Raw genomic sequence first — 22,535 nt, forward strand, 5'->3', positions numbered from 1 at the left:
TCCATACCTGTTCAATGGTGAAAAGTTTCTTGAGAGCACAGAGATGCTACAGGAGCTTGCAGTGCCTTGGCACCAAAGAGAGCAGCTGATGGCTGAATAAAGCTGGGGGCGGGGGGAGAAGGGAAAGAAATACGAGCCCTTTTATAGCAGTTGTAGACCAGAAACAGCTTTTCTGATCCATGTGCCAACACTGATGGGTCCTTTTTCTTTTACAGACGGATCAGATGAATTATCACTGCATGATCAGATAACATTATATACATATCAGAGAGAAGGAGAAAAGCCATGTTTTCAAATACTATATGCTCCCCAATCTTAACCTGGGTTGAGTAGGGTCTCTGGGGCCTCGTTTTCTGACCTTGGAACCTGTGTGTTATATAGGAATATATCCTTAATTTGTCATTTTTCATGGCAGATCATAAATGTAAGCCAGGAACTTGGATGAAGCCACACAGCAAAATGTATTGGAGGAACTACTCAAATTCTTTATACAGAATGCCGCTACATGGAAAAGACACATTGATATATTACTTTCTATTTTTTTATTGAATTTAATTTTAATTATGTCTCATCTTGAATAAAACCATTAATGGCATCTTCAATAAACAGAAGGACAAGATTACTCAAATTGTACAGACAATGCACAATTTACTCCAAATTCAATACTGCCAACATTTTTTGTTTTTAAAACAGTGTTTTTTAAAACTTATTCCTAAGTAACTGTTACTTATTTGGCTTCAGCTCTTAAATACATAGTAAGGTATATAATGAGAGGAAACAGAATCTATTCTTATCAGAACTCTTAAAAGCCAGTATTATTAGACCACCACCAAAATAAATATTTGCATCTTCAGACAGATTTCTTCAATCTGCCTACAAAAGTGTTTGAGTCTTGATTTCAGCTTTTATATCAGAACTGTAGTTCCATTTCATCCTGTCTTAGGTCAGCACATTTAGACATGGAAAACAGTTTCAGTAGTTTTGAAAAGGGGAGGAATTAATCAGGTGAAAGCATTTAAAGGATTTTGTGAAAATCTTCCAAATTCTCAGGAACAAGGCATGGTCCATATTTTCTGTGTTACTAAGCTTTATATTATTTGTGCTCAATAGTCTGACTTTAAACATCCGATGTGTTGGGAAAAAAATCTCTTTTAGCAGTGGCTATGTTCCATTGCATATTAAAAACTCTGAACTCGCAGTCTTATAAGCTTCAGTAAAGTAAACAGAGTTTCATGCAAGAGTTGGCCTGAGCAGATCCGAATGCAGGATCAGGACTAAAGTAGTCGTAATTAAATCAAAACTATTATTAACTCACTTGTGACTTTCCCAAGTAGGATTTCAAGATGAGCTGAAGCCCAAAAATTCAAGACCATTTTTCCCTATACATCACAACATGTTAGAGTATCACATCTAATTATAGCAGCAGCTGATGTAGCAAAAATAATAATGGATAACGCCAAAAAAAAAAAAAAAAAAGAAAAAGTTAAAATACTCATCCTCAGGTTTCTGGATGTCCTTTAATGAAAGTTTTGGGACTTGAGGAATGCAGGATTGAACCCCTATAGGTCTAGGAGCATTAAAGCTTGTGGAAAAAATGGTATTTAACAAAAGAAAGTCATAACTATATTACAACTGCACAGTACTTAAATACAGGATGGCTTGTTTCAACCAGTCACTTGTTAATTCCAACTATTACTGCTGACAACTGCACTGCACTAATGCAAGATAATGCCATAAAGCATGAACTAATTTGTTTAAGGGAATGAAACATTTAAAAAAATTCAAACTGGTCAAACGAAGTGCAATAATTAAAAAAACTTTTTAAAACAAACTATTAAAATTATACAATTTTAGAGAAACTACAAGTTTAACCATAAAAATCTCTTTCCCTATATAACAAACCTTAAAGTATTCAACAATACAATCAATAATCAACAATACAGAAATGCCCTTTCATTTGTTACAAAAACAGAAACTGTTAAAAGAATAGTTTTACTACACATCTGTTTGGAGGTTTGTCACTGTCTAATTACTTCATTGTACTTAAGAGCATAATTACCATCACAAAGTGAGTGCTTAGACACTAAACTAACTCTGCAATTCTATTCTTAACCCCTGCGTAGTCCTCCTGTGCAAAAGGGGGTACATTTTCTCTAAGTACTCAATAAATTACAACACATGCTATGCACTCAGAGTCCTAAGAGAGTACCACTTTACCAAAGCACTTTGTACATCTATTGCTTAACAGCTTCACACTGTATTAAATTAGTTAGACGAAAAGTTCTAAAACAAATGCACATGCTAATTTTACAGTTCTGCTTACAGAATTTAGCTGTGGGATAAAAGGACTATCAACTGCATAAAATTTTACTTGGAAAAAGTTTCCTAAGTTTGGTCCAAAAACAGGCTGAGAGGTTTTTTTTTTTTTAAAAAAAAAAAAAAAAGATATGTAGGCTCTGCCACTGAGCATTGCTATTTATGGACTCTTAAAAACAGATTTATGGCAATAAGGGATAAGAAAGGCTGCCCATGAATGGCACAAATTGTAAAAGGATTGATAGTCTCTCCAGATCGATTTTGACTACTATCTTTATTTTGTAAGTAACTGAACTAAGTTAGAAAAGAATCCTGAAATTTATTGTCTACTATAGCCACAATAAATGAATCCATTCCTATTTAAAAACAATTTAATTTTCAATTAATTGCTTTTCCAACTATCTGTGAATACAAGAAACATTTAAAAAAACCTTTAAAATGATTACAAAAGTGTTGAATTTAGTAGCAGCTATTAAAGCAAGATTCAAGCACAATTTCAAGAGAACTTTCAAGAATGGAACTAGCCTTCTTTGTCAAAAATGTTCACAACCTTGCCAAAAACCTGAAAGAGAAACATTTAATTAAAATTATGGAACATTAAATATTCAGCCATTTTCAGTTAGACGACCACACACAGGTATTGATGGTAAATCAGTATTTTTTTAAAATGTACAAGACGTAGTTCATTTTTTTAAAAGACATGTGCATATCAGAATAGAGGTGAGGGAATCTGGCACCAAATCCTATTCAGTCTCTCATCTCCATCTATTTTTGTTTAGGTTATCAACATTATTACATTTTCTTTTTGTGTGGCAGCATGAGAGCAAGCCATCTATAGCAGAAAACTCTTCAAAAGGGATTACTACATTTTAAAAAATCTAAACAAAAACACAGTTAAAAAAAACAGGCCCCTGTCACAAGCAGATCCAGATAGGTGAGCCCTTGTGGCTTGACTACAAGTGGTCTGTATGTACTGAACTAATTGCAAAATGGAGGGCCAATTTCCCAACCTTTATGATGTGAGGGTAACACCAATAATTAGTAAAAACAGAACTTTTTTCTACTTATAATGTTTAGTTTTTGCATTTCATTCAGCTTCAACAATGAAAAGAGACTAATACATTTAATTTTCGTTTTTAGTTAGTTTCTATTTTACTTTGGTTTTGTATTTCCATGCACTGGCATAAAAACTGCAGTGTTTGGATTGTACGGGAATATTTGTTTGAAGCAAAACTGGTTCCCAGTTGAGGAGGAAAAAAATTCAATTTATGGAAACATTTTGTTAAAGGAGTGCTCTATCTGTATATATGTAAACAATTAGTTAATAGTCAAGGTGGCAGTAGACAGAGTTTAATGTATATGAAGCATAGTTCCTGGGTTTTGTAGAAGAAATAAAACTTCCGGTTGTGTGCACTGCAAATGTCTTCCTTCACATGCTATTTACATCAGTTCTTAACACATTTTATTTGGTTTTAGGTTTCATAAAAAATATATTTTTACAAATTCTAAATTCTGGGCAAAATTTGACGAGACATAGTCCATTTCAATTAGAGATGTAGCCAAACATACACCCAGCTTTCAACCATCCTTCAACTTTAGGTAAGTGAATCATGATCCACCCTTGCTCCCCAGAACTCTCTTGGAAGAGTAGATGGAAAAATCTACATTATGATCCAGTCTGGTGACTGGTCTGGGATTGCACAATAGCTTGTTTCACTGGGTCTCAGTGTTAAGAACTAGAGCTTGGTTCCTTGGTCCTGAACGCGCAAAGGTTAATAGCATTGTGATGCAATGCATTCAGCCCCAGGGTGAATAGGAAGCACATCATAACCCCAGTTGACTTCCTACATGGAGCCCTCTCTAGCCCTCCTATCTTCCTGTGATAAGGCAGCTTTTGAGAAGCAGGAAAAGGAGGTGATTAAAGGTGATAAATGGGGAGCTCTTGTAAGAGCCCTACCACTAAAAAGAAAAAATTATTGTATTTGACATTTCATAGGCAGACCAAAAAGACGAAGACTATATGTAAGGGATGGAGAGAAGGGATATCACTGACTCTACATCTCAGAAGAAGGGATCCAAAAATATATACCATGTTATTGTAAGCCCAACAATTTATTTGTCCTTGAAACTTACTTCATCAACAGATTTAGAGGCATCCACTTTCCTGACTTTTCCCATTTTCTCATATTGGTCTATTATGGGCTTAGTTGACTGCAGGTATGTGTGAAGTCTGTAAGACAGAAAAAGATGTCTCACATCATACAAAGAAAACAAGAAACATAACTATGAAAACTTCTGGGTACAGTACCTCTTTTCTAGACTCTCTCGGTTGTCATCACTCCTACCACTGCTCTTTCCTCTTTCAAGGCAGCGGCCAATACATATCTACCAACAAACACAGAATGAACTCTTAAAAGCATGTGACCATTATCTTTCTATATCTGAAGAAAGACTCAATAACAAACCTTTGTCCTTTGTTCAATAGGCCTAGTTCATTAATGTGAAAACCGATTTGAGGGCGAGTGAACCTGCGCGCACATAGTTCAGTGCATATATTTTACAAAAGATTAGCTAGATCTAGACAGTATTATGAATTAGTTTTTGATTCACTTGCCTTTTTAATTGTGGCTTGGGAAATGGGGGGAGGAGGGGCGGGAGGTGATGGCTTACAGTTTCAAGAGTGACTAATGATTTTGGGTGCCCAATCTGAGACACTAAGATTGAATACCTAAACTTTCAGAGAGCAGATGCTCAGCGCTGTTTGAAAATCAGACTCTTTAATTGTCAAGTTTAGCCACTAAAAGTGAATATATTAAAAAAAAAATCCATTAGTCTCTTTTGAAAATACAAGCCTATAACATTTAAGGTACACATACTAAATGTTAACTTACTAGGTCTGAATGACAAGCGTCTTAATTTTTGCTCAGTCAGTATCACTGTATTTATTAAATTATTCTGATCTGTAATATATATATATTGTTCACAAAGTATAACTGGTTAATAGTTACTAAATACATATAAAGTTATGGTTACATTCTAATGTTAAATGAATAATCTTGATAATACATGGCAAATTTTTTATATATGTCAAGGTGCAAGAGAGGGATCTTTTAAAACAATTTTTCATATGGAATACATCGCTGATTTAATTTAAATAAAGTAAAAGGTCATTCAGATATTATTGTAGATTATTAGAACTAGTCAGACAAATTTGATCAAGAACTTTTGGGGAGGGGAAGAAATTATCTTTTTTTCAAAAATGAAAGTTTTCATTTAGTTTCCCCCCCCCAATTTTTCTGATAGAAATTTCTGATGAAACAATTTAGCTTGTTTGTTCTTTATCATGTTTTTTTCAGCTGGTCATCTTTTGAATTCCCAAGTTTGACTGATCAGTTTAACTATGAGATTTTTTTCCAAAATTGAACATGTGCAATTTTAAAATTTGAAAAAAAAGAAAAAAAAAAAGGAAAAAGTAGATTTTTTAATTAAAAAAAAGTTCCCCAGAAGGTCAATCTACCTACCATTTTAAATGTTTCAGTTTCTGACTAGCTCTAACGGTTACATCTCACTTCAGTTTGTGGTGTGCATGTGAGGAGCTGGGAGCAAAAGGTACTAGGAGCTGAGAGTGAGAACGCGGACTGTTGGAGGACTGAGGAGTACAAGCACTATCAGACACCAGGAGGAAGGTCCTATGGTGAGAATAAAGAAGGGGTTGGGAGGAGGCCATGGGGAAGTAGCCCGGGGAGTTGTAGCTGTCGCACAGCTGTTCCAGGAAGCACTTTAGACAGCTGCATTCCACAGTGCCCTGGGCTGGAACCCGGAGCAGAGGGCGGACCCGGGCTCCTCCAAAACCTCCCAACTCCTGGTCAGACACAGGAGGAGTTGACCTAGACTGTGGGTTCACGAAAATGGCCAAACTGAGGGCTGCCGTGAAGCTCCAAGGCGAGCAAATCCACCAATAATCCACCAAGACAGAGGAGGAACTTTGTCACAAGATATGTGACACAATCCTTTTGATTTCAAAGGGTTCTTAAGGAAAAACTAAATTGTTCAGAATTGTTGTTCAATATAATTTCTTAACGCAACTGGACATTTGCTATTCTGAAGAACACAGTAATAGCAATACCTAGATCTAAAACCAATTTACAAAGGTTAGATTATTAACCCCATTTTGCACAAGAAGTTTTATAGCTACCAAGTGAACTACCAAAAATCCTCAGTAGTCATAGCCCCAGGACTTCCTTATGTTGCTAATGCTCATGAATATTGGAAAATTCAGTACCTTCAACACAGTTTTACTGTTCTCGCTATCTGCCTCTCATCATACAACATGGGATAACAGTACACAGCAATGATATTTCAATACCTCATTGTCACAGTCGAAAAACAGAACAAAAGACACGTCTGCCTTTCCATCCATAGTCTTATTCCAGCCTTGAAGATTGTCTTCATTCCTGGGGAATCCATCAATCAAGAATTTGTACTTTTGGACATTGGCAGCCATTGTTTGATCCATAACCTAATAGATAGCACAGTTCAGTTCAATAACTTCTTACACACAAAATAATATATTTGTCTATTAAGTGTTGGTCAGATGTTGACATGATTTACAAACTTTTAACATGAGAGTTTTATTGGACCAATGTCTGTTAGCGAAAGAGAAAAGCTTTGGCGCTGACACAGAGCTCTTCAGGTATGGAAAAAGTATGGGAAAAACCACTGAGGGGAGGGATAACTCAGTGGTTTGAGCATTGGCCTGCTAAGCCCAGGGTTGTGAGTTCAATCCTTGAGAGGGCCATTTAGGGATCTGGGGCAAAAATTGGGGATTGGTCCTGCTTTGAGCAGGGGGTTGGACTAGATGACCTCCTGAGGTCCCTTCCAAACCTGATATTCTATGATTCTATAAAGTAAGGTACTCAGACTTTCAGAGCTGAACACAAAGTGGAACAGATTGTTTCGCATAAGGAGTTAACACATTGTAAGAGACCATTCAAGATGAAGTAGCCAGTTAACACCTCTGCAGTCATAGGACAAAAAAGAGGCAAGGATTAGAAAGGGCCCCAAAGGGTCACACGGGGGCGGGGGGAAGGAACCAGCAGCCAGGAAGATGAAGGGGCGGGGCCAGAGCCTCTCCTCTTTGGGCCATGATGCCTGGGACGCTGCCCCGTGCAGCACAGCAGCTGCACAGTCCCAGGCAGCTGCACGCTCCCAGACAGCTGCTGCGCTGCACCAGGCAGCATCTGGAAGTAGCTCCATATGCCAGGGGGAGCCGGGGCAACAGGAGGACAGAGACCTCTCACAAAATACAATGTGCCCTGAATGTACTTGGTTTTGAATTAGGTTCAGTTAAAAGCTTCAGAGAAAACATAATAAAATGTACCAAGTGCCCTCTTTGTGCTTTATGTAATGAAAGGCATTGCCTCTTGCCTACTGTAAGGACCATAACATAGCCATATGTGATTTTAATGAAAAGCAAGTTTACAACATGCACCCATTGCCTATCATCTTCCTCTTGCTGACTTCAAACGGAGGGAAATGTTTTCTCAGGCTACACCCACTACCTTATTTGCTTGGAAAGGTGAACCATCAAGACAACATTCACTTTTCTTACCCTCTTCAACAAGCTGATAGTAATCTCAACTGGTACGATTGCTCCCTCTTTAATATATTTTTCAATTAGTTCTCCATACTGAGAGCCTGGTCTTTTTCGTTCATCTCGAAGGAGATCGCCTGCAGAAAGGTGGGTGTACCCATATTTCTGAAATACGTATAACAAGTGTTAAGCAGATGAAGACTCCTTTGAGTAAGTACATATCCTAAATTAACTTAGCTGTTAAAATTAATTACATTATCCTATTAATAAAAAGGCAAATTTACAGCCAAAAATAGTCAGTTTGGATAAAAAGCATTCTATTTTCAGCCTCTGTCATGATTTCACAGTATACCCAATATGTGCAGGAAGCCTGGCAGACTGCTGCACCTTGGGTAAAAATTTTCAAAAATGCCTACGTGACTTTTGAAAATGAGATATAGGCTCCTTAGGTCTGGTCAACACTAAAAACTTCGGTTGGTTTAACTACATTGGTCAAGTGTGAGAAAAATCCACATACCTCAAGTGGCTTAGTTAAACTGTAGACAGCCCATGTAGACAGCACTAGATTGAAGCTCAAGCTTCACAGGGGGGTGGATTATCTTTCCCAACGGGAGAACCCATCCCATGGGTGTAGGTCATGTCTACACTGTGCTGCTGTAGCGCTTTAAGTGTAGACAAGCCCATAGTCACTTAGATACCTTTGAAAATGTTACCCCTTGTAATGAATTAGATGTTTAAAGTAAACCAAAAGACTAAAAGATACATGTTACAGTCCCACCCAAAATACATGGCTATTTAGAAATTCACTGGCAATTTTAGCCAGTAGATCAAATTTTAATTTAGAAAATGAAAAGGAGTCAAAACAGCTGCTTTACTTGGTAAGCTTGAAGGCAGGTTTGTATTTTAAAATAATTACGTACCTTTACTGCAGATATGGGACTACTATATGTTTAGACTAAAAGTTCTTTATTTAGAGAGGGAGCATGCTCCAAGCACAGTGCTAGAAGCTAGAAATACCTGCTTTCTACTTCTGACTCTGACATCTTCTGTGGCCTTGGACAAATCACTTATACTCAGCTGTAAAAGCTGTGTGAATAATGGATTTTTTTGGTCTGTTGGCAATTCCAAGAAACTGCTAAAAATAGCTGTGAGCCAAACAAAATGGTTCATTTCATTTGAGCACTTTTTTACATTTTTAGTTCTTTTTAAAATAAAAAAAACTTTTAAATTGTGAAATTTCCTTTATGTCAAATAAAAAATTGGAGGAGTCCGGTGGCACCTTAAAGACTAACAGGTTTATCTGGGCATAAGCTTCCGTGGGTAAAAAAACCACTTCTTCAGATGCATGGAGTGAAAATTACAGATACATGCATAAATATACTGGCACATAAAGAAAAGGGAGTTACCTTACAAATGGAGAATCAGTGATGACAAGGCCAATTCAATCAGGGTGGATGTGGTCCACTCCCAGTAATTGATGAGGAGGTGTCAATACCAAGAGAGGGAAAATTGCTTTTGTAATGAGTCAGTAACAGTCTCTATTCAAGCCCAAATTAATGGTGTTCAGTTTGCAAATGAATTGTAGCTCTGCAGTTTCTCTTTGAAGTCTGTTTTTGAAGTTTTTTTGTTGAAGGATGGCTACTTTTAAATCTGTTATTGAATGTCCAGGGAGACTGAAGTGTTCTCCTACTGGCTTTGTATGTTACCATTCCTGATGTCCGATTTGTGTCCATTTATTCTTTTACATAGAGACTGTCTGGTTTGGCCAATGTACATGGCAGAAGGGCATTGCTGGCACATATTACATTAGTAGATGTGCAGGTGAATGAGACCCGGATGGTGTGGCTCATGTGATTGGGTCCTATGATGGGGACAGAGTAGGCAATAGGGTTTGTTACAGGGATTGGTTCCTGGGTTAGTGTTTCTGTGGTGTGGTGTGTAGTTGCTGGTGAGTATTTGCTTCAGGTTGGGGGGCTGTCTGTAAGTGAGGACTGGCCTGCCTCCCAAGGTCTGTGAGAGTGAGGGATTGTTTTCCAGGATAGGTTGTAGATCGTTGATGATGTGCTGGAGAGGTTTCAGCTGGGGGCTGTATGTGATGGCCAGTGGTGTTCTGTTATTCTCCTTGTTGGTCCTCTCCTGTAGTAGGAGACTTCTGGGTACCTGCCTTGCTCTGTCAATCTGTTTCCTCATTTCCCCAGGTGGGTATTGTAATTTTAAGAATGCTTAATAAAGATCTTGTAGGTGTTTGTCTCTGTCTGAGGGATTGGAGAAAATGTGGTTGTATTTTAGGGCTTGGCTGTAGACAATGAATCGTGTGATGTGTCCTGGATGGAAGCTGGAGGCATGTAGGTAAAAATAGCGGTCAGCAGGTTTCCGGTATAGGGTGGTGTTTATGTGACTATCACTTATTTGCATTGTGGTGTCCAGGAAGTGGATCTCTTGTGTGGAGGGTCCAGGCTGAGGTTGATGGTGGCGTGGAAATTGTTGAAATCCAGGTGGAATTCTTCAAGGGTCTCCTTCCTGTGGGTCCATATGATGAAGATATAATCAATGTAGCACAAGTAGAGGAGGGGTGCTAGGGGATGAGAGCTGAGGAAGCGTTGTTCTAAGTCAGCCATAAAAATGTTGGCATACTGTGGGGCCATGTGGGTACCCATAGCAGTGCCGCTGAGTTGAAGGTATAAGTTGTTCCCAAATCTGAAATGGCTGTGGGTGAGGACAAAGTTACAAAGCTCAGCCACCAGGTGTGCTGTGGCCTCATCAGGGATACTTGTAGTCCATCCTTGTGTGGAATATTGGTGTAAAGAGCTTCTATGTCCAAGGTGGCTAGGATTGTGTTTTTAGGAAGATCACCAATCACCGTAGTTTCTTCAGGAAGTCGGTGGTATATGCTTGTGTCTGTAATTTTCACTCCATGCATCTGAAGAAGTGTTTTTTTACCTACCAAAGCTTATGCCCAAATAAATCTGTTAGTCTTTAAGGTGCCACTGGACTCCTCATTGTTTTTGTGGATCCAGACTAACATGGCTACCCCACTGATTAAAAAAACTGGAAACATTTCATTTACAAAATGTCATAACAAAATGTTTTGATTTTTTCTTAGGGGTGTTCTTTTTGTTGTTGACCAAAACAATCTGGCAAAATCAACATGAATTGGCAAAATGTTTTGGTGTGATCCAATCTGCATATTTACCAAAAAATGTTTTGGTCAAAAAATTTCACCCAGCTGTACTCCACAGTTTCCCTATTTGCTAAATGGGGATAACATTACTAACCAAATGCCTAACAGTGTTGTGAGAAGGAGTTAATGTTCGCCAATTGCTTTAGGGATGTAACATACTAAATAGTAGGAACTATATGTATATTAGGTAGTTTTGATGAAGTTGTCCTGGTTTCTTTATTCTTATTTTTCAAAAAAAAAGAAAAAAATCCCTGTTTTGTATGCATTTCAGTTATATGCATACATTGAAACCAGGAAACTGAGCACATATGTTGAGCCGGGTGGCAGTCTCCACGGAGAGTGTCAGGATGTGACACGGGTAATCCATGAGAGAAGCTAGTGTATTCCCCTAGTGCTGATGTGGCAGTCCAGGCTAAGCAGCTAGACTGATGCTATTAGAAATCTCTCAATATACTGTATTCTTTCTATAGAAAGAAATACAGCAGGGAATCTATATGCAAACGTATCATACAGATAGCAGTATTTAGTCTAAACATCTATCACTCTTGTATTTTGTGGTCAATTAAAGCATTTTAAAAACATTAAAATACTCTAACATAAACCCTCACCGAAAAGCACGTGTTAGACCTATGCTTTTCTAAGGCACCCATCACCATAGAATCTAGACACCAGAAGTAAAATACATATGTGCTCATACTGTACAGAGAACAGATTTCAGAGTTCAGAATGAAATCTCAGCAGGAAAAAGTTAGAAAAGGAGAATTTTTTAGTTGTACTAGTGTCAGTTAACTACAGAAATGTCAAGTACATAAGGTCTTTTTTAAAAGTAAGTTTTTAATATTACATAAAACTTTAACAAGATTACACACAGCTAGTTCTATAAAACAGGTATGAGACACATAACCTAGGAACATACCAAAATTAAATTACAATTCTAAGAATACAAAATAGAGTATGTATGTATATCTTTACTCTAAGCTTTAGTCCGGAAAAAACACCAAAACAAAACAGAGTTTAGGGTTATCCGCTTGGCTGCAGTGATAGCCACAGCAAATTTCAACAAAGGAGTCTGGGCAGAATAGTAATGTGCATACTTCCCTTTTATGGCTGTGATCTTGGGATTTAAAACCTTGGCTACTAAATAAATACAGTAGACATATTATACAACTCACCAAGCAAGCTTAAAAATATTTAGTTGCTTTCCAGCTCTACCCACAGAAGCCTGAAAAGGCAGTTTTGCTATAATCACAATTTAAGAGACGATATAATTACTTAAATCCCCAAAAAACTGCAGACAGCTGGAGAAAAAAATAAAGCATGCAAGATTTTGCCCTAAATGACCATGGAGAGAAACTCTAGCTACATTCTCTATTACCTTACTGTATTTTTGTTCAAATGGGCAGTGCATTTAGATATGCTTATTTAATTGTAAATCTACATATTAACTATGAACTGCAGAAGCCATAAACCAGAGTAAAGCTTTTTATAAGCAAGAAGTTTTACTCTCCAGAACCCAAAATTAACATGTAGCTCTTCTTGCTACAATTAAAGAATTATGATATTTTTAACATTAAGTTAAACATTAAGGAGAAAAGAGGAAGACAAAATAATCCCCTTGGTTTCATGGGATTACAGCACCATTTAATTTTCCTCAGCATTTTTTCTTTTCATGCAAGAAGAAATACTGACTCAATCTTTGGAATTCTCTTTACAACAGCAAACTAAAATAGTTTTAAATAGATGAACAGGAAAGAGAGAGACAGAAGTATTTTAAAGTGAACTTGTTAAATAGGGATGTTTCTAATTACATTAAATTCTAATTTGGAATGCTTTTCAGAATGGATTAGTTGAGCTACATAACAGACAGCCTGCTCCTCCAGAATTTGTTAAATTTTCAAACACCTTCCAGCTTTCTCCCATGCTGCCTCTCATGCTTGGGAGCAGCTCCCTGCAAACATCCATAAAGCTACCTCATTATCCTTCTTCTAACTCTCCTTCACTGAGATGTCTATGGAAAACTTATAAGTCTGCTAACACAACTGCCTATGATGCTGTCTCATTGTTTCATTGTATCTCCGTTTCACTGTTTCCATCTGTTGTCTATTGTCTTATACTTAGATTGTAATCTATTTGGAGCAGGGACCATCTTGTTGTTCTATTTGTACAGCACCTAGCACATCCATGGGGTCCTGATCCATGATTGAGGCACGTAGGTGCTTTGGTAACGCAAATAATAAATTATAGTAACTCAATGGCAAAACTTCCATTTGTTGACTTTGATGAGATCAAAATCCAAAGGAAACACTTAGTTTTAAATCTTGTAAATAAATGTGACAAAGAATCTGGATTTCCAATCTTTAAATAGAAGATTGCTGAGAAATGATACTCAGCTTCATGAAGACAGGCAGCAACCGGTTATCTCTTTATGGCTCTCAGAGGAGTGCTCCCTCTTGTCTCATACAAGGCAAGCATTTAGAAAATGAACTGGAGCTAAAGAGATTTATTCTCTCTCCCAGAAGCCAGGAAAGGAAATGTCATCGGCAAAACTTTTGTCTTTCGGGGTGTGCGTGTGTGTGTTTTTTTAACACCTCTGAAAGACAAAAGTTAGGCTCTCCTGCCAATAAAGCTAACCCTGTTTGTTGGGGGTAGGAGTCTTTTGGCATTCAATTGCCAGTGTAGACTTAGCCTTAGTTCTTTTTGTTATGTCTCTTCTTCCACGGGTGAAAGTAATTTAAAGGACTTACCTGTACGCAGGGCGGCCGGGCGGGAGGAGAGGCAGTGGCTCTGAGGACCCGGAAGGGGCAGGGCCTCAGGCAGAAGGGGCAGGGCTGGGGCCAGACTCCCCTAGCCAACCCTTCAGCACTGCCTGGCCTGCGCCACCTGGGGCTCCGGCAGTGATTTAAAGGGCCCAGAGCTCCAGCCGCTGCCGGGAGCCCTGGGCCCTTTTAAATCACCGGGCCCCAGAGCAGCTGCCCCTTTTGCCCCCTCCACCCCCGCCCATCAGCAACCCTGCCGGTATGGCCCTTAAAGTGCTGCCGCGGCAATGATTTAACATCAGCTATGTACCAGCCCATACCGGTGGCCACTTTCTTACCAGTATGCCGTACTGGCCCGTACTGGCTTACTTTCATCTCTGCCTACTCCTAAGGATTTCCCCTTCCTAGGTTTAATACTAGCAAAGTTAACATGTAATACTTTTCTGGTAGTAGATACAATTCAAGCAGCAGTGACTCATTTGACTCCCTCTTCCTCAAGTGGTCTTTATCCAATTACTTTAGGATACCAAACCAAAATGATTTACATTTCTAAGTATGGGGCAGCAGCCACAGAAGCTCCTTCAGCCCAGAGGCTGCATTAATAGCTTGCAATTATATTCCCTCCAGCACTACAAAACTTCCCTATGGTTGAAGCTTGTTTGTTGTGTACCAAGGGCAGGATTTGACCCAAAGTAACACAAAGGCTTTTTGAAAGTTACTAGCCTTATATCCCACAACTTAATTTAAAAAAAAACAAAAACAAAAACCTGTTTGAGTTAGAGTTCATAATTTATGGTGAAAACCCTATTGTGGCTTAAATATTAAATTAGAGAGACAGTATCCTTTTCTCTCTCTAATATCCTGGGACCAACACAGCTCCAACAACACTTTATGCAATCTTAAATGTCAGTTTTCAGTCTGGACTAAATTTTTATAACGAAGTTATACAGTACGGAAACCTAGGCTATAATGTAACAGTAGAGTACCATTATAGTTTCTCCACCACGCATCACTAGAAAACAGAAACAAAAATGCTAGTGCCAGGACTTGCGGTTTTTCCTTCTGAAGTTTAAGCAATGTGGGCATTGTTATGGTTCTTAGTCATTGCTTTCATGTGGGTGTGGACAAACCTCCATCATTTATGGCACTTATCATGCATGAAATATCCAAGTCTACTCCTAAAAGGCTTTATTTGGAGGCATTTAGCCTTAAATACACCATAACTACCCAACAGAACAGATTTTCATCATCCTGATTTTTAAAGGGGTCTGCTTCTGTATGTAAAGAATTGTCAGCTATTAACCATCAGCTATTCCCCCCCCTCTTCTAAACATCTTTTCCATCTTAAAGTACTGTTAAACTAAAAAGAATTTGAAATATTTAGAAATGTTGTGTGAAATTCTATAATTAAATCATGTAATTAATCTCTTAATGCCAGTTTGAAAATCTTTGATGGCAGAAAAGACAATGATTAATTTATCACAGGACACACATAAAGACTCACTCTGCACAACTTGTGACCTCCATCACATTCAGCTGCTGAGCAAAGTTTCACTTCTGTTTTTGCTTATAATATAATCTGATTTTCACAATTTACAGCGTATACTACTGTAAAGCACCATATTTGATTTGAGATTGTTCTGGGCCAATAGATATGGAGGATTTTTCTGAGGCAGGTTGTATGGAATGAAGACAGTTTGGACATGTCATACTTTCTCATTCCCCAGCATTCTGCACTATAAAGTAGTGTTGAAAGTACACAACTCTGATAATCTCAAACCAAGATCTAGAGCACCATCATTGCCAGGAGGCGTTGGAGATGGATCGGCCATGTGCTTCGGATAGAAACTGATTCTATCAGGAGAGCAGCAATAAGATGGACACCTGAAGGCAAGCGAAAACGAGGCTGCCCGAAAACAACATGGCGAAGGAAGCCAAGCTGAAAAAATTGGGGCACAGCTAGGGAACCATTGAAAGACTTGCCAGAAACAGACAGGAATGTAGGAGCTTCATCACTGCCCTAAATGCCAGAGGCTTAATAGGAACATGATGATGATGAAAGCACCATATACCTCTGGAATAATAAACCCGTTGTACCTGATATTGCAACCCCCCACAGTATCTTTGAGGGACATTCTCTTAAATTTATTAATGGTTTATGTATGATTGTGTTCCACTCCATGAGGGAGGCTTACCAACAGCTTTTCCAGGAACTACAAACAGTAGGAGGTAATTAAGTCAAGTCATTGAGTGGACCATGGAGGGGACCACAGTTGTGTTAGGTGCTATACAAATACAAGAGATACCTTGGGGAAAGGAGTAAGAAACAGGGGACACGGAAGGTATGCCAACACTACAATAAAAGAGACTGCAGCATGGCCACAGCTGGCTTGAATTAGCTGACTCAGGCTCATGGGACTAAAAATTGCAGTGTAGATATTTGGGCTTGGGCTGAAGCCTGGGCTCTGAAACCCTACAAGGGGGATGGGTCTCAGAGCCTGGACCCAAATGTCTACAGACTGCAATTTTAACCCTGCAGCTCAAATCAGGGCTTGTCTATGCTGAAAAAACTGCAACTCCACCACTGTAGTGCTTCAGTGGAGACACCTACTCCAGTGGGAGGGGTTTTCTGATTGAAGTAGGTACTCCACCTCCCTGAGAGGCAGTAGCTGGGGCAAAAGAAGAATTCTCCCATTGATTTAGCACTGTCTATGCTCAGGGGGGTTGGTTTAATTGCATCGCTCAGGGGTGTGTATTTTTCACATCCTTGAGCCATGTAGTTATATTGGCATAATTTCCTAGTGTAGACCAGACCTCAAATGACCCGGGCTCTGAGACTCAGAGCCCAGGGTTTTTTATTGCAGTGTGGATGTATCCAAAGAGGCCCTGGCAGAAAGGTAAGGGGAAATGGGACACACAGGTCCCTGGACTCTGGCAAGCACACCCATCAGCTCTAGCTAGGTCTGTGATTATTGCTAATCGTGAACATCTTCCTGCACAATACCACCCGCACCCCCAGTCTTAACTCTGCCCACGGTACTGTGGAGAACATGCAGACACAGAACTCGACCTACATACACAAGAGTCTAGTAGGTACGTCTGTGCCTTTACCACACACCCCCTTCCCCCTTGCAGAGATGCCCATTTCCCCAGCTTTGCACTGGGGGAGCTAGGGCCCTAGAGGCTGGGAGTTCAGTCTGGGTGCCCAGAAGGGGAATGTGGGGGCTCCAATGTGCACTGGGAGAAACAGGTGGGTTTCTTTTCAAATACACCAAAAATAGCCTTTTGCACCTTTAACCCAGACTAAGAGCTAGAACTTCCCTAACCGCCTAGAAATAGAAGCCGAACCCCAGGGAGACCATTATAACGGGCCGCCTCCCTGGGGCCCCATGTCCAAGCCCCCGCTCACCCCCGCAGGGCCGCGGAAACGAGACCCCCGCGCGGGCTGAGCCACAAGACTGCCCGTCCCGCCATGCCCCGCGCCGCTTCGCAGGGAAGATGCCAAGAGCCCCGCGCCGCGTTGCATGCTGGGGGGTGTAGTCCGCTCGCTCTCTGAGGAGGCGGCGGCGGCGGCAAGGGGGGAGGGGGAGTTTGCGGACACTGAGACCCTCCCCGCTGCGCTTCTCACCTCCACGATGCGGGCGCATTGGGTCCCCTTGCCAGCCCCGGGCCCGCCCAGGACGAACACAACCAGCGGCTTCATGAGGAGGAGGAGGCGGCGCGGAGCGGCGGCGGTTCGGAGGCAGCGAGCGCGAGGGCTGAGGCGAGCCGCTACCACCAGCGGGCAGCGACAGAACATGCACGGCCCGCGGGGGCGGGGGGAGCGGGACTGGGAGGGAGGCCAGGCCGCCCAACCGCCACCGGCTGCCACACGCCGGCTGCTGACGTGGGAGGGAAAGTGCTTCCGGGTGCGGGGGCGCGCGGGGCGCTGTCCGCGGCGGGGGCGGGGTGACGTGACACCTGGCGGGCGCGCGGGCGGCACCGGGGCAGCGGGAGCCTGCGGAGAGCGCGGCCCGTGCAGAGGCGGCGGCGCGGGGGGGCCCAAGGCCAATCCTGGCGGGTGTTCAGACACGATCCCTGGGGGAGCAGCGACACAGCCCGCTGCTGAGCTCCCTTCACTGCTCTCGGCCCGCTGCTCGCGGTACCCCTGCGAAAGCCCAAGGTGTAGTGGGTTTCACTCCCGTTTGCACCACAAGACCTAGTCTGCCCCCCTGGGCAGATGTCTGCGGATCTGCTCAGACACGGGGTTCCTCCCCCCCACCCCCCACGCCGCCCACGTGTTCCCAGCCAGCATTGTCCCTTTTTTGAGGTAGCTACTGTAGGGGGACTGTTGCCCCCCTTACTAACAATCAGTGGGGGTGTTTTGGTTGGCTAGCTCCCAGTACTAAAAGGGGGAAGGGTCGATGGGGAATCAGGACTCTGAGACTGACAGTCCCCAGGAACAATGGGGAGAGGCCGGTGCTCCAGGTCAGCCTGAATGAGAGGGTGGGCAGGCTAATCAGAGAGTCAGCAGGCCAAGGAGGTCCCGTCCTGTCCTCTGTGTGAGCTGGATTTGCCTGGGTCAGACAGAGTGGGGCGGAGCTAAGGAGAAAGCAGGCGCCCAAGCTAGGCTGGGGAGCAGAGCTGTGCCAGGTCCAAAGGGACCAGAAAAGCAGCCCAGAGAGAGCAGACCCTGTCCTGGGAGCAGAGCTGCAGCAACCAGAGCCAGAGGGGCCAGAAAAGCAGGCCAGGAAGCAGGTCAGTGCTGGGAGCAGTCACAGAAGCAGCCTGCAGAGCAGACCTGTCCTGGGAGCAGAGCTGCAGCAACCAGAGGCAGAGGGGCCAAAGAAGCAGCCCAGGGAGCTGGAGGCAGAGCAGCAACAGAAGCGCAGAGACCGAGTGGTGCAGCTGGGGCTGGAGCAGTCTGGAGCTGGGTGCGGTGAGCAGCTGGGCAGAGCGAGGGGGACCCTCGGCAGCGAGCCCAGCACAGCCAAGAGGCTCTGCAGGCCAGGCTTGGATTGGGGGCGACACTGGGAAGAAGGATCCTACCACTTAGGGCCTGAGAGCGTGTGGCCACCACCAGAGCAAGTGTCCAACCCACAGCATCCCTGCAGCAAAGCTAGGGCCTGAGAAGGAGGCCTGGGACTTACAAGGAACAGACTGTGAACTGCCCGGACATTCCAGAGACACCAGTTGTGATGTTCCCTGCCACAGAGCGGGTTGATGTGTTTCCTTTAACCTTTCCCATTTTTCCTTATTCTTTTTTAAATTAATTGTTGATTAAATAACTTGCATTTGCTTTAATTTGTATGTAATGGTCAGTGGGTCAGAGAAGTGCCCAGTGCAGAGAGAGTACCCTGGACTGGGGACACCCTAGCCCCTGTCCTAGGTGACCACAGCCGGGTTGGGGGTCGAGCCCCCCAGGAATCTTGGGCCCAGCCTTGTTGGGGTTAGGAGGACTCTGCCAGACAGGAGAGTGGAAGGGGAGTCCTCAAGGGCAGGGAGGCCACTGGGTAAAGGAAGTGGGAGCGAGGATTTGGATCCTTTCGCTAGCCCACTTCACCGGGGTAGTGCAGAAGCCAGGAAAGTTCCTCACAAGAGCGGGACTATTCCCCCGCTTACACTACTCTAGCTGCCTTGGGAAATCAGTAAAAGTGCCCAATAGGCACTGCATGCCAGCTGTTCAGTGTTATGGGTTCACAACGCCAGGACATCCAAGATGGTCCTGATCCTCAGTGAGCACCTGTTCGGGAGCATGCAACTAACAGGAATTTCAAGTCTGAGCAGTGTTGCATAAAAGCAATACCGTACACTTGAGACCTGTATAAGTGCCAGGGAATCTTCAGGAGGAATGATATAAGGGCAGATTCAGGGCTTGACCTTACGGCCTTTCGGTGACTTTTATTTTTCTGAAGATGGGTATGCAGTATGCATACAAGAGCTTTGATTCAGAAATGCTGGGGTTTCTACATACCTCCGATTTCAGGCTTGTCTTAATATAGATCTGCATCATTTGCACCGATGGTCCGCCTGTACTAACTCCCCATCTCCAGAACATGTAGCCAGTAAAATATAGTTCTCCTTAAAAAAAACAATTAAAATCCCCTGGCAAAAAAACAAGTCTGTAGTTATTTGGAAATAACTACTTAAAACATACCTGTGGTGATAGGCTACTGTTTGGAGACAGCAAAAGTCAGTATAATGCAAAGTTCATTGTAGTATAAAGCAAATAATACAGAAAGTTACCAGTTCTGTGTAAAAGGTAACTATCAATACTCAAGTGAATGTTATGGTCTTTTGGGACAACAGCTGTGCTATTGTTAGGTTGTTCAAGGATATATCTAAGATATAAGACAGACTATATAATTATGCTGTTGATTTTTTTGATTAACAACTTACGTTTTAATTTTAGAAGCCTTCCTTATGGTTTGCTTATTAACTTAATTTCACTAGATTGGTTGTGAGTACTGATTCGGTTTGGTTCTTAATCACCAGCATAGCAAAGTCATCAATATTTCCTGCATGTGAGGTGACCATGTTTTAGTTGATTTCTGGCATTTCATTTTTGTTATACAAATATTTTTAATCCTGTTTACATACTCAATTTAGATGGCATTTGATATCCCATAGAGAGCTAATCTGGTCTGGTGGTTAAAGCTGAGTGCTGGGAGCCAAGAGGTACTTGGTTTTAAACCTGGCTTTGTCCGTAATTTACTATGTGGACTTGAGTAAGTCACTTGGGCCCTTATCCAGCCTATGTGTGCTTAACTTTATACACATGAATAGTTCCACTTAATAATAGGACTATTTACATTTGTAAAGTTAAGCACTTACGTTAAGTGTCTGCAGGATCCGGACCTTAACCCCTCAATTTCAATTTTTCCATATGTAAAGTAGACATAACACCTATTTCGTAAGGATATTGTAAAGACTAGTTAACATTTGGAAACTTATATAAGGCTCTGATCTGGTGCTTTTGTCCATTCCACACAATGCATGTGTAAAGTAAAGCATGTGTGCAAGGGCTGGTCTATACACACCAGTTCCACTTGTTTAACTACATTGGTTTCTAAATCTAATTAGTTAAATTGGTACCCTTATATGGACACTCTTATATTTGTGTAAGAGTGGTTAATATCATTTTAGCTGGAAGCTTTGATTGGAGCGTTCATGTCATCAAACTTAAACATGCATTTGTGTGGGCAGTATTGGGTCCTAAATTATTAGTAATAAAAATAGAGCAATTATCTAGTGTTACATTTTGACTTATACTTTAGATTTGGTAAGAGCTGTTATGTTTTTGTTGTTCAATAATTCCTTAATGCCAATATAATGGTTTCCCTAACTTTTTTTTAAAAGTCCAGTGTAAATAGTTAAGATATCTATCTCCCTACATTGTGCTAGTGCATGAGAACATGAAATTGACTAAAAGCTGATTACAACCAAAAGTGAAACTGAGTAGTTTTCAGAGTAGCAGCCCAGTTAGTCTGTATTCACAAAAAGAAAAGGAGTACATGTGGCACCTTAGAGACTAACCAGTTTATTTGAGCATAAGCTGCATCTGATGAAGTGAGCTGTAGCTCACGAAAGCTTATGCTCAGATAAATTGGTTAGTCTCTAAGGTGCCACAAGTCCTCCTTTTCTTTTTACTGAGTAGTTTGTTTTCATTGCTAAGAGAAATGCAAAAAATAGAGTATAAATAATAGAAAAAAATCACTTTTTTTTTTAGATTTAATTCCATAAGGTCCTACTTGTATTGTAAGTTAAATATTTAAAATAATTCTTAACTGTTTCTCTTTTTTAGGTTTTAGCATTGGTGTCAGACAGCTCTTTGTAGTGTGCAAAATGTCAGTGTGGATATTATTATGGATGATGGAAGAACTATGTTATTTTACTATTACACTCTTTAGATATGACTTGCATACAATTCTTTACTTTGAATATGACAAATTTACTTTTTGGGGGGAGGGAAAAAAATTCAAACTGTAAATAATCCAGATTTGTAAAATTGTGTAAATAAGTGCTGGAAGTGTAATGGTAGATTCAACTTGTTAGGTTTTGGTATTCTAGAGAGGTTATTAATAGTCAGCTCCTTTTCATTTGACCATTTAATACAGTAACTTGGCAAAATGCTGCACACAGTATATATCTCATATTTTTCCTTTTGAGGCAAATCAGTGCAATCTGAGGTCCCAGTCTTGCAGTTTATTCCAGGTGAGTACATGCCTATGCTGAGCTCCACACAGGACATGATGCATGATTTGGGGCTTCATACCAGAGTTGCCTGTAACTTTCACTGCAAATTGGTAATATCAAGTAGTTCGGTCTTTTTCTCTCTATTTGCCTTTCTCCTTCCTTCCTCTTGTGCTGTGAAAAGTAAGGTCTTCTCTCTCTCTCCTTTTCTCTTAAAAGGCCAAAGAGACCAGTAGAAGGATAACCTTAAATGTTTTTAAGGCCCAGCTTGACAATGCCTTGGCTGGGATGATTTAGTTGGTGTTGATCCTGCTTTGAGTAGGAAATTGGACTAGATGACCTCCTGAGGTCTCTTCCAACCCCAGTATTCTATGATAATAATCAATAATCACAGTATTATTTTCTTGCACTTGTTCTGGAGTAGAACGAAACATTATCAGTTTGCTAAAGAAGAGAACATTTTAAAACACAGCCCTTTAATCTCAAAATAAAATTCAAAACAAAGTGGAAACCATCC

The 22,535-nt window shown here is 41.1% G+C and overlaps 2 protein-coding genes across 2 annotated transcripts in view; one reads left to right on the plus strand and one right to left on the minus strand.

Annotated features, from left to right (window-relative positions):
* Window positions 1–1,138: 1,138 nt before the first annotated feature.
* Window positions 1,139–17,749, minus strand: CMPK1 (cytidine/uridine monophosphate kinase 1). Its single transcript, XM_073357780.1, has 6 exons — window positions 17,475–17,749; window positions 7,928–8,074; window positions 6,683–6,835; window positions 4,625–4,701; window positions 4,450–4,546; window positions 1,139–2,878 (listed from the first exon to the last, which is right to left on the minus strand). The coding sequence occupies exons 1-6, from the start codon at window positions 17,643–17,645 to the stop codon at window positions 2,837–2,839; spliced, it is 687 nt and encodes a 228-aa protein (XP_073213881.1). The 5' UTR covers window positions 17,646–17,749; the 3' UTR covers window positions 1,139–2,836.
* Window positions 17,750–17,817: 68 nt separating this feature from the next.
* STIL (STIL centriolar assembly protein) overlaps window positions 17,818–22,535 on the plus strand; it is a 39,655-nt gene continuing 34,937 nt past the window's right edge. The window contains exon 1 of the mRNA XM_073357784.1: window positions 17,818–22,039. The gene's annotated coding sequence lies outside the window, so the exon portion shown is untranslated. The remainder of the gene's footprint in view (window positions 22,040–22,535) is intronic.

This window comes from Lepidochelys kempii, chromosome 8, assembly GCF_965140265.1.
Source record: "Lepidochelys kempii isolate rLepKem1 chromosome 8, rLepKem1.hap2, whole genome shotgun sequence".
NCBI lineage: Eukaryota > Metazoa > Chordata > Testudines > Cheloniidae > Lepidochelys > Lepidochelys kempii.